The 13,152-nt window shown below is 41.9% G+C and overlaps 1 protein-coding gene across 1 annotated transcript in view; it reads left to right on the plus strand.

Moving 5' to 3' along the window:
* ANAPC4 (anaphase promoting complex subunit 4) overlaps positions 1-13,152 on the plus strand; it is a 1,069,940-nt gene that overhangs the window by 804,290 nt on the left and 252,498 nt on the right. The window contains exon 25 of the mRNA XM_044062163.1: positions 11,243-11,305. Coding sequence (XP_043918098.1) covers positions 11,243-11,305 — 63 coding nt within the window. The remainder of the gene's footprint in view (positions 1-11,242; positions 11,306-13,152) is intronic.

Here is a 13,152-nt window from a genome sequence, read left to right on the forward strand (position 1 = left end):
GAATTAAGGCCTTTGGCTTGATCTGATAACAAGTTTTAAGTGGAAGCAAGTAAATAAAAGAACATTGAATGTAATGAAAAGTTTTCCTTTAGTAAGTAAATGTTCACAGTGCAACATGAGAAGCTTGTAGCTGAAGGCAACTGTGTAACTGCTACTCATGTTTCTATGGAGACAAGCTGATAATGGCAATAAAAACAGAATACTTTTTCTTTCAATAGTTAAAAGAATATGACTTCTGTAAGCATTCAAGTTGTTTTTTATACTTGGAATAAAGATAAGACAAAAACAGACAGCACTAAGTAGGCTGTATCATGTGCCTTGATAACCTTCATTGTAGTTCAATTCAAGCCTGTGAGTGTAGAACTTAAGTTACCTACTTTCACATCTAAATTCTCTAGTGCACACTGCAGTGTGCATTTTTTTTCATCTTACCTTTAAGCATCCCTATGACAAGCACTTTCTCTAATACCTGCTGGAAAGCATTAGGAAGCCTTAAACTGATAGAAGCACTCAACTCTCCTTGTTAATGAGGAGAAATTAATAGTAGGCACTAAACAGCCTATAATTACAAAGTACCTTGCTAAGGTAAGGGAAAACAGCTCCTGTACTTTAAAAAAAAAAAAAAAAAGCACCAAACCAGGCATGTCCATGGGTCAGTTTCCAGTGATTTCTCCTGTCCACCTGGTGAATCTGGGCATACTAGGGCAATGCAGCAATTGCCTCATGTACACAGACAACCCTCTCCTCCTACCACCCAACACTACAACCTGTGAGAGATGCACGTACATAGCCAAAATGGAAGCAAAGCTCTCTCCACCCAAGATTGTGCTAGACAGTCAAGAGGAGAAGGTTAACACCCACACTACACCTCAAGCAACACATAGCCCTTCTAAACCCACACCACCAACACCCACATATAGCAACACTAAATCCACATATGCAGAGGCCCTTAACTGTAACCTGCCCACAACAAGTACAAATATAACTCTGTCATTGTCCATGTTGGAGTGAATGACTTGAGAAGTACCTCCCTGGACTACATGAAAAGAGACATGGAAGAGCTCTCGGATCATGTGGCCCAGGCAGGTATGACCCTAGCCCTGAGTAGCATCCTGCCTTTGCCCAGAATGATGCCACAGTATAAGGACAAAATGATTGACTTCAACAATTGGCTAAGCTTCTGGTGTCATTCAAAGGGGATCCAGTATCTGTCTGCCTGGGACGACATGATTGACAGACCACGATGCTTTGCCAGAGATGGTCTGCACCTGTTGCCCCTGGGATTCAGGTTAATGGCTAAGGCTCTTGCCACATAGTGCCTTTTTTAGGCAAAGTTCAAAGGACAAAACCACCACCGTAACAGGTACAAGCATGCAAAATCTGAAGGTAATGCTACTCAATGCTAGAAGTCTAAACCTCAAAATGCACTCTCTCGAGGCACTCCTAAAAATGGAGAACATCAATATCTGTGCAGTAACTGAGACCTGGTTCAAGGCTCCAGAGAGCACCCCTGCAATACCAGGCTACAACTCTTACCACACTTTTCGGCCACCAAACCAGGACCGAAACACTAAAGGTGGAGGAGTGTCAATATTCACCAAGGATATTCACACCACCAGGCTAGTTGCCCAACACAATGCGTCTGAAATTCTCCAGGTGCAACTAACACTAGGTAAGACTGCAATCCAAATTGTAGCTTGCTACAGATCCCCCACCATACCCCAAGATTTTCACTACACCTTTCTAAACATGCTGGAAAATATTAAGATAGAACCAAACACCCTAATACTGGGTGATTTTAACTACCCTGCCATTAACTGGGAAAACTACTCATGTGCCAACACCTTTGCCCAACGGTTCTTGGAATTCATAAATTCCAATCCCCTGGATCAACTAATCCATAGTCCCACCAGGGGCTCCAATATCCTAGACCTGGTCATTACCAACATGGAAAATCGATGCTCCACACCTATGGTCACCCCCTCGTTAGTCAGGTCTGACCATAAGCTAATCACCCTTAACATTCACATCCCATCCCCCACCCCCAGTAAGGAAACCTCCATAAAAACTTCTCCAAAGCCAACTTCATGCTACTCAAGTCAGAAGTGACAAACTTCATGACACCCATGCAGACAGAAACTGAAAGTTCAACTGCTGAATCCTACACTAAGGCACTGTACGAGCACATCTACTCATGCATGAATCGTGCCATCCCAAATAGAACCAAGATGCTCTCATCCAAAAAAAGGAAGCCAATCTGGTGGTTCCCTGCCATAAACAAACTTTACAACAAAAGGAAGAAACTGTTGCAGAAAAGAGGAAAATCCCAGCATGCAAAAAACTCCCTTACCAGCCTCAGTAAGAAACTGAGATCCCTCATAAAATCCTCCAAAGCTAGTTACGAAAATAAAATTGCCAAAGATTCCAAAGACGACCACAAGGCATTCTGTAACTATGTCAAGAATCTAAATGGCAATGCTCAGATCTGCTCTGAGCTAAAACAGAATGGCATTAAATATACTGATCCCAAAGATATTGCCAATATCCTGGCAGATCGATTCAGTGCCAACTTCACCCCCCTCTCACCCCCTAAATGGCCCGTCTCAATACCGGAAGATTGGCAAATTCCGGTAATAACGGCCACACAGGTAAAAAAATCAACTCTCCAAAGCTAAGAATACAGCATCCGTGGGACCAGATGATATCCTGGGCTGTGTACTACATGAACTACAATATGGCCTGGCACCTCACCTAAGTGTCATGTTTAATCATAGCCTCACCTCAGGTTTTGTGCCCACTGAGTGGCGCAGAGCTACAGTTATCCCACTCCACAAGGGGGTTCCACCTTGGATCCCAGAAACTACCGTCCCATCAGTCTGACAAGCCTTATCTGCAAGGCCATGGAGCGTACTATCATGGAACTTATAAACAAAGACACTGGCAACCTTCAAACACTGGACCCCACCCAGTTTGGGTTTGTGAAGGGCCGATCTTGTCTCCTGAACCTGATTGACTTCTTGGACTCAGTCTCCAGAGCCATGGACAAGGGTAAGGTGGTCCACACAGCCTGTCTAGACCTTGCCAAGGCCTTTGACACCATCCCCCACTCTGGAATCATAGATAAACTTACTAAGCTGGGCATTAATCCCTACGTCACCCAATGGGTTGCTAACTGGCTTACTGATAGAACCCGCATTGTAAAAGTAGCCGACTCCAAATCCAACTCCAGACAAGTGACAAGTGGAGTACCTCAGGGTTCAGTCTTGGGACCGCTCTTGTTTGGCATCTACTTCTCTGAAGTACAGGCCAACACTAAAGGACTCTGGCTAACAAAGTTCGCAGATGATTGCAAACTGGGAGCCATTATTGAATCCCCAAATGATGTGGATCCTCTACAAAAGGGCTTTACAGAAACAGATGCTTGGTGCCAGAGCCATGGGCTCAAGCTCAATGCCAAGAAATGTATAGTTATCCCCTTTGGGAAAAAACATGTATCCGTGAATTACCAATTAGGTGGCAGTACACTAAACACCGAAAGTGTGATGAGACTTAGGGACACAGGTGGACAGTGGTCTCACCTTCGATAACCACATTGCCACAACAGTCAGGAAATCCTTCTATGTGGCACACCTCATTACTAAGGGCTTTTCATCCAGAAAAAAGGAGTTCATTGTCCCACTGTACTCATCCCTCATTAGACCCATTATAGAATACAACGCTCCATTTGGTATGTACCTCTCAAGACATCTGCAACAACTGGAAAGGCCGCAGAAATACCTCACTAAAAGAATCACAGGCCTAAAGCAGATACCCTACACTGACCGCCTTAAAAAACTGCAGCTGTACTCTGTCGCATATCGTCTACTCAGAGGCGATCTCTGCTTAACATACAAGGCCATGTCAAACCCAGAGATGTTGGACATGCTACACTTAAAGAAATCCCTCAGAGCCACACACTCCAGGGATCTAAACCTTGTCATCACAATAAACAAAACATGCTGGAGGGATAGGTTCCTGACCCAGAGACTCCCCAGACTCTGGAATAGATTGCCCATACATGTCACGCAGAGTGCCTCTTTGCCCTCTTCAAAAGGAACCTTGACAATTGGATGGGAGAAAGGAAATTCACCCCGGGGATCACGTCAGTCGCCCTGCTAGACAGGGGTCCAGGGAAGTAAATAGTGTGGGAAGAAATAGCCAGGGAATTGTTATGGCTAGGCTTGTATAGGCCCTAGGGCTGATAGCCTAGTACCAACCTATGAACCTATAGCTGTTAAACTTCAGTATTTGAAATGCACATAGTTTTGTGTGTTTGTATTCAGTTAATAGGTTCTGGAGGTGTTTATTTATTTATTTTTTGCTTGAGCATTTTCATTAAAACAAAAAGTTTTGTAAGATGTGACATAGGTTGAAATGAGTATGACAAGAAACAACTGTATAAAACCTGCCAAACATTAGTGCATGCATGTAACATAAACGCTGAAACTTGACATTAAAAAAAAGCTGTTATACATAACTGGTGGGAATAATGACTTCTTATCAAAATGGCAACACTTTCCATGTTAGCTTTGAATGTGAATAGTCTCACGGGTATTTACAAAACAGAGTAGTGAACTATTAAGAAATGCAGATTGCAAATTGCTGTGCTACGAGACACATTTGGAAAGTACAGAGCATGTGAATTTGATAAAGGATTCCAGGATGGTTATTCAGTGGAATATTTGGGACACAGGAGAAGAGGAGTAATTATCTTAACTGCAATAGTAGCTACAGTAGTGAGAGAAGAAAATAAAAAGATAATGGTAGTTTTGTAGTGTTAAGGGGCTACTGGGAAGGGAGGAGGATTACACTGGCTTGTATTTATATTCCACCTAAAACTTCTATAATGGAGCTAAATTAATTTTGGGGAGAAATATTACTTGTAGGTGGGGACTGGAATTTGATTTGCAAAAGTGAGGATGTATTGGGTGGAGCTAGAAGCGAAAATATAACAAAAGACGGTATATTTTTGAAGACATTTATGAAAATATTTGGTATGGAAGATGTGAATTCAGTGGTAGGAGCTCAGAGAGAATTTACTTATTATTTTTCAAGATTCAAAAAACTGGCTAAGCTAGACAGAAATTATATTTACAGGAACATGTGCCTTTAACTGAAAGTTTTATGCAGATCCAATAAGTATTTCAGATCATGCTCCAATAATTAAAAAAATGCAGGGTAATGAAATAAAAATGAGACACTGATACTTCCCCACCTATCTTTTAGAAAGAGATGAATTTAAGGAATGAGTAGTAGAAATTATTCGGGAGTTATTAGGGAAGATATAAATTTCTTCAGAAATATGGCTAGGGAGTGAAATAAAATGAAGGTAGAGTTTGAAGATGGGGAAGAAATAAAAGAAAAAGACAGATAGTTAAGCAGTAACAAGAATTATTTAGCACGACTGGCAAAGGTTAAAGTATTGCAGAATAGCGGGAGTCTAACAGAACAAAAAGAAGTACAGCTGCAGAGTGCTAAAGAGAAAATACAGGACCACCTGGATAGTATGCATGAGTTTAGAAAGACTGTTAAGCAATAATTGTTTTCATAATTACTTCAGATCACAAATGCTTTTAGCACATTGGCTCAGGCAACAGAAAGTAGAAAGGATTGTCGCCAGGGTTAGGGAGCCTATAACAAGGAAAAAAACTGAGATTCTGTAGGGCTTTTAGAAATATTTTGGAAATTTTATGAAAATCTGTATAAAGCAGAGAAATGTGGAAATCAAGAAAAAGTACAAATGGAAATGTTTATGGAAGAATTAAACATGCCAGGGTTAGAGATAGTTGAAGCTCAGTTGCTAACAGAATAGGGGGAGATGTGATAAAAATGGTGATGTTTAAACAAGCTACTGGAAAGTCTCCAGAAAAAGGTAAAAAGGTAGCAAGGGAGTCCAGGGGATGTTTATGCTCCTGGTTTGGAGACGGTCATTATCAATTCAGATCCATACCATTGGGCCTCAGGATATTGACCAAATGTATGGCAAACGTAGCATTCCATCTTCAACTTCAGGGGCACAAAATATTCCCATACTTGGACAACTGGCTTCTGGCTGCCCACTCAATATACTACCTTCATTTATGTAACTACCTAGGTATTTCCATCAACATTCCAGAAATCAAGCTTGGATCCCTTACAACTTCTGGTTTTCTTGGTATATCACGTAGATACCACTCTGCCCATTGCCTCACTTCCTCAGGAGAGGAGTCAAACTTTTTTCTCTGCTGTAGAAACTCTGCATGTGACCATCCAACATGTCACATGTCTAGTGTTCAGAATACTGGGTCTGGTGGTATCTTTGATTATTAATGGTCCATTTCAGCTACTATTACATGATAATTTTCCAGTGGCTCCTACTATCTCAATGGTCCCAGTTTTACCATTCTCTCGCCAAGACCATAATTCTTAGTCAGTGTTGCAGGAAGCACCTTTGGTGACAGCTCATTACTCTGCGCCTGCTTGAGAGCAACCCTTTTTAAACTGTTCCACAGTCAGCAGCAGTGACCACGGATGCCTCCTTCCTGGGGTAGAGGGGGAATTACGAAGGGAGGATGGTTCAAGGTCTGGACAGAGAACAAAGCCAACCTTCACATAAATGTTCTACAGCTAAGAGTAGTCTTCTTCTGTTGCAGGAACTTCAGGACTCTGAGTGTGATCACCATTCAGACAGACAAATGTGATGGCTGTCTGGTATATCAGTAAACAAAGGGGAACAAGTTTCTACTTTGTGCCAGAAAGACATGACATTGTGGCAATAAGCGATGACTTCTCACTGTTTTCTGATAGCAGCACACATTCTCCGGACACTCAGTGGACTGCCAGACAGGCTTAGCAGAAGTCTTTTATTGCCTCCTGAGTGGTCTGTCAATCTGGCAACTGCCAAAAGAAAATTCAGCTACTGGGGCACTCCCTGCTGTGATCCTTTTACAACCCAGTACAACACTAAATGTAGCAGTTTCTTTAACACGATTCCCCATTCAGGGCAACCTGCTTAAGGATGCATTGTCTCGACAGTAGCCACATGGGTTACTGTATACATATCCACCCCTTCTTCTAAAGCCCAATTTCCTGCAGAAAGCTCTAAGGTGCAAGATAACTGTCATCCTCATAGCCCCATGTTTGCCCAGACAAATGTGTTTTCCCCTATTGAGGTTTCATTTGAGAGAGACCCTTCTGCTCTTAGATCCAGTTCCTGATCTCATAACTCACTGCTCTGGAGATCCTCATTCAAGCATTCACAAACTGAAACTAACTGCTTGGTTTCTCCAGTTCCATTGATGTTGAGGGATAATTCTCTTCCCCTCTAACAGCCTCTCAGAAACTTTCCACTGAAAAGCTGGAAATGGAATAAGTTTGCCATGGGCTGGTACTTAAAACAGTGATCCCTTTTCAGCCTCTGTTTTGTATGGTTTGTGATTTCTGACTGTCCTCTATCACTCTGGCTCTAGATTTCTTACCATCAAGGTTCATTTGGTGGCAATTTCCTCCTTTTCATACTGTCTTTCAGAATCATTTCTTGGCTTCCCATAAACTATGCAAAGCTTTTCTCAGATACCTTCCTGCTGCATCTACCTGTTAAAAAAAAATTCCTCCATGGGACTTGAATTTTATTTTGGAAGCCCTAACAAAGCTTCCATATGAACCAGCGACTACCAAAGAGCTCAAGTTCTTGTCTTGGAAAACCATTTTTCTAGTAATAATCACCTCAGCTGGAAATATTTGAGAACTCCATGCCCTTTCTTTAGTGTCCCCTTATCTCATCTTCCAGAAAGATAGGGTAACCTCAAGAACTAATCCCTCCTTTATTACCAAAGTGGCTTCAGGGACTAATATTTGTCAGCTCATTTATTTACCAGTCTCCTTCTCCAGCTATCAAAATAGAGGAAAGTACTTGTTCCATACCATAGATGTTCATAGATAGCTACATATTTGTCTTCACAGAACTGCTTCCATCCAAAAAGATGATCAGCTATTTCCTTTGCACAGAAAAAATGGGAAAATGTGTCTAAAATCACTCTTACACTCTCTCTCTAAATGATTTTCCAGTTGAATCTCCTTTGTGTACAAGTCATGCAAAAAACATTATTTTCCAAACCCTAAAGCCCACTCAACTAGAGCCATGGCTACTTCTACTGCCATCTTTAGAGCATACTCCTTGAAAGATGTATGCCAGGCAACCACTTGGCCATCTATGCATACCTTCATCAAACACTACAAGCTGTATTGTATTTCTAGAGCTGTAGCATCCTTCAGCTCTTCCATCCTGAAGAGTCCCTGTCATGATAACACCCAGAAGTTATGTAGCTTCAGATTCTGACCCACATGTCAGATTGGAAGAACTGAATGAATGGGGTACTAAAGTTATGTGCTTACTGTAATGATGGAGACTTTCATTGCAGACATTACAATACAACAGTCTACCCTCCTTCCTGCTTTCATGTTATAAGACCTGAATGTCATATTCCTTGGGTCCAAGGAAGTACAGAAAGATAATTCCTCTTTCTTCAGACACCAAGGTAAAGCTGAGCTAACTGGGAGAACAGTAGCATTATGGAAAGGAAGAATTCTTAAATAGGCATGAGGCTGGCGCACTAGTTCAACTGGCTCTGATCCTAGTGGTGGCTTGAGGAGGGCACACACATGTTATATCAGATGGACTGGAATGAAAGGATTTATCGTTATGGTAAGTGCATAACTTTTGTTTATGTTACCTGCCTTAGTTTGTAAATAAAAATTATGTTTTAAACGAGCACTGGGGTACAGGTTCATATCCCCTGTAAAGAGAAACAATGCTTCTCTGTCACTGAAACCTGGACAGAGCCATCCTTCTGTCAGTTGTTCACATCTTCAGGTAAGGGAAAGAGCTAGTGGATGTTGTGAACCAGGCTTCCATTCCTGTCCCTGTTGCTTGCCAGGACTTTTCAGAAGTGGGACACTGTGAGGTCAGCCTGTTTGCTACCCAGGAGAATGAGAGAATGTGATCCTCTCTTCTGTTTAGTGCAACAGAGCAAGGGGAAAGTAGAAGCAGATAGGCTTTTTCTTCAGTGGTAGGGAAGGTTCCTGCATGCCTTATGACCATTCCTTCTGATATGTTTTTTTTTTCAATAAGTTCAGAGATTAAAAAACAAGATTAATCCTCATCATTCTCTGCTTGCCACAAGGTCTCTAACAGTAGATAAAACTGCCAATGTAATGGGCAAAGATGTGTCCCACTCCTGGGGTGACAGTCCTGCTCCACCTCAGGATTTGGCCGCTGAGGCATATCATGTAATTCTGCCATACATACTTGCAGGGTCTCCAGCAGGGTTATTGAGGCTGCTAAGAAGCCATCCAGTAGGCAGGTCTCTAACTCCAAATCAAAAAGATTCTTAAATTGAGAAGAGCAGTATCTTGTTACTACCCTTTTTAGTTAGTTTGCAGTTTATTCTGACTTGCGTTTAATGCCTGTATCTTCCAAGTCTCAGTTATTTCAAGGCCAGTGTACATGCATTGACTATTTCTGTATGTCATGACCTTGTTAGAGACTCTATTCCTCCCCCAGTGGATTCAGGGCTGTGTGTCAGACATGTGTGCCTCTCTCCTGTTTGATCTTGTAGCTGTAAGGTTTCTTTCTTATAATGCATTACTTCTGGTGGTCACATCTGCTTGTTGAGGTTCAGAGCTTTAGGCCCTCATTTGTAGACTATGTCTAGTCTCACGATGAGGGGGAGTCCCTTTCCACTACTCCGTCCCAAGGCTGTTTGGACTCATTCATCAATCTTCTTCTTTCATGAGGGTGGTAAGAAAGAGCCAAGAAAGGACCCTTCATACTCTGAACATGCGCTGGTAGCTCATTTATTACCCGAGGAGGGTGCATAATTTCAGGAAGATTGGTTCAACATTTGTTGCCAATTGGTTCATATCCTTTTGTTTCACAGAGGGAAGGGCTTGTGATTGAAAAGAAGTCAGTCACTTAGTGGATTGCCAACTGCACTTTTTTTTATTTCGCCTTCTGTCAGACAACTACCCACTGGAAATTTGTGCAAAGCTGAATTCAGCAAATGAGTGGCTCCCCCTAGTTCTTTCTTCAAGAATTTGCATTGTACAAAGGTAGGCTGCAGACACTTGATCATCAAGGTCACACCTTCACTAAATATTGTTGACTGCCATTAAGGGAGATGGATACCTTTGGAAAGTCTGTTTTCCAGGATTCAGTTTATTTTTTTTGTTGGGGGGGGGGTGCTTTTCTCGCTTGCTTCATTATGATAAGTCATCCCCAATTTCCTGCTTTCACTGTTGGATCTGCTGGGACTCCATTTCTCACCCCTGGACTATCTCCATAATTTAACTGGGGCCAAAGTAAATCCTAATGACATCCTTGGGGGGGGGGGCTGTACATGATCTGCCAGGGGGCAATTCCCCCATCCATGGCTTCATGTTTACCTCATGGGGTCAGGCATGGAATGTTAATGTGTGCCATCTCGTCCTCACCTCCAAGGAACCTCAACCAAGTTCCCAATCTAATCCCATCTGTCTAATCCCTCTTAGACTAAGCCATCCCTGTATGATCCTAGCTTTCACCAGGAACAGTATGGGAGACACTCACCCACCCTTCCCTCCCTCTCTCCCAGGAATGAACGTACCTCCATCCCACCCTAGCAATTCTGTCAGTCACCCGAGCAGCTAATCAAACCTGGGTCGTTTTCAGGTCTTTAACCTACTACTGCACTGAAGTGGCCAGTCATCTAAGCTTTGGATTAAAGCAGTCCTCTTGTTCCTTCTGCTGTGGAGGTGCTACTTGAGATTCAGCTGAGCTAGGACTCATTGAGTAAGAGCCTCGTAGTTGGGAATAAAACCTATGCCTTTACTCTTGCTGATAGGTTAGCAGTACTCACTTGATGTCCCCTTGAGAATGGGTAGGGTGCAAACTTGCTGAGGTTCAGAGACAAGCATGTGTATTTAAGTAGCCATCATTTTACATCACAGAATCCTAAGTGCATGAATATCTCTGAATGTGGGATTTCAATGAGAAGAATGCTGAATTCTGGTTAATTGAAAAGAAAGACCAAATATAGAAGCTATTAAAGAAGGACCCCTGTTAACGTACGAATGTTTCTGTTGTCCTACTTGTTTTCATATACATTGCTGTGATGTGTACTTGATATTAAGTGATGTGTTGTTTCTTGTAAGTAAATATGCTTTTTACTGTTTGAATATTTCTTAGGTGCATAAACAATGCTGTATTGGGTGTTGAATTTGGAAGTAAGATGGAATTTAATGAAGAAAGGTAAGCATTTTTCTCACTTTCAGAATATGCTTCTTGTCTAAAGCAAGTGCTGTTTTAATGATTTCTTTACACACTGTTGCTTAAGTGTGCATTACTGTTCACCAGTCACAAGTCCCAAATGCAGGCATGATGCCGAGGACTGTAGGAGTGTACAGTTTTAATAACTTTCTGGATGGGTAGGGCAGCTTTGCAGATAATTCATACATTTTTTAAGGCTACTGAGTTTTAGGACCATTCATGCCTTGCCAGTACCCTCCCACAGACCATACCACCTTTCTCAGGGAGGACCATCATTTAGATTTTCTAAAAGAAGATACTGTGCCACACTGCTTAACATGCTGGAAGTTTACTCCAAAGGTTTGGGAGGCACTGTGTTGTTAACCTGAGCCTCTACCATGTTTTATTTATCTGTTAGTGAAGACTTGGGTTCCCGGTTGTAGTATTGGTGGAGATATTGGATTTGCAGAGAAACAAGTGGTCCAGGATAATCAGATCTGTAATGGCGTATTAAGAGAGACAGAGAACTCCTCTCAAAATTGTTTAATATCCTGAATAAAGGGATAGAATTTCTGGCCTGTCTGCAGCTACAGGACTTGTAGGCCTATGATCTTTTTGGTTAGGAATCTTTGAGCTCTTCTGATTGTTTAGTATGTTTGGTGAGATGCATCCTGAAGGTAGCATTGTACTCTATAATTGGCCTGATCAGTGCTGAGCATAAGGAAATGATAACCTCTTTAGAACTCTATGATAATCCTTTGGCAATTAGCTGAGCTAAATAAAAGGATTTCCTGACGGTCATTGGCACATAATGGTCAAAAAGGAGTGGGCTATCAACCTAAGTACCTAGGACCCTGACGGCACTTTTGTTTTGTAGTGGTGTATTGTCTATACGATGTGATGAGGGGAGAGGGAGGCTATCTCTTAAAAGTGATGATACTACATTTAGTATGAGCCCATTTTTAATATACCAAGAGTTTACTAGGGAAAGTTCATTCTGGAAGTTTTGAATGTCTTAGGGTGACTTAACAGTAACCCCCAGTTTGCACACATTGTTAGACAGGGATCTTAACTCGCTGCTTGTTTATCAGAGAAGTAAATGCCAAAAAGGGGGGTCACTGCTGGTCTCTCTCTTTCTGAAGAGGCACCTGCAACTCGCACTGTGTGGGTTCTGTCTTTCACTCATCTTGAGATCCATCTTACCACATGTGGGTCAGTTTTTAAAGCATTTAGTTTGTATATGATGCCAGCATGGGGAATGGTATTGAAGGGCTTGGCCAGGTTAAGGTGCACTGCATGAACTACATGACTACTATCTACAGCCTCCATAATCCTTTCAAAGAAGGTTACCAGATTAAGTAGACAGGATTTACCCTTCACAAAGCCAGATTGTTAGGGTTAAGTCTAACAAGATATTTGATATCATATTTCATGCGGTCAGTTGTAATACATTCCATGGCTTTGCAAATGAGGTTTATAAGTGGTAGGTCAGGTCTGTAATTACTCAGGTTGGCTATAAGGCCACCCTTACTGAGTACTATCAGCACTGCAGTGTACCACTCATCAGAGACAAAACCAATAGCTAAACTTGGGTTCAACAGTTTGAGGAGCGTGTCTGCAAGGGCATGTATAACATTATTAATGAAACATCCAGGTATATTATCAGGTCCCGTGGAGGAAGTATTTTTGTTCTTGATTAGCACTTTCAGTAAACGTTCTTTAGAGGTAACTGGGAGACTAAGGGATTCAGATATTTTGGAGCTTAGAATACAATTTTCAGGGCAAGGTTGGCACTAATTTTGTTTGCAAGGGTATTGGCAATGTCTGTCAGAATAGGAGGTGTCATTTTA

This window comes from Protopterus annectens, chromosome 2.part1 (genome assembly GCF_019279795.1).
Source record: "Protopterus annectens isolate FY-2018-M chromosome 2.part1, PAN1.0, whole genome shotgun sequence".
Lineage (NCBI taxonomy): Eukaryota > Metazoa > Chordata > Ceratodontiformes > Protopteridae > Protopterus > Protopterus annectens.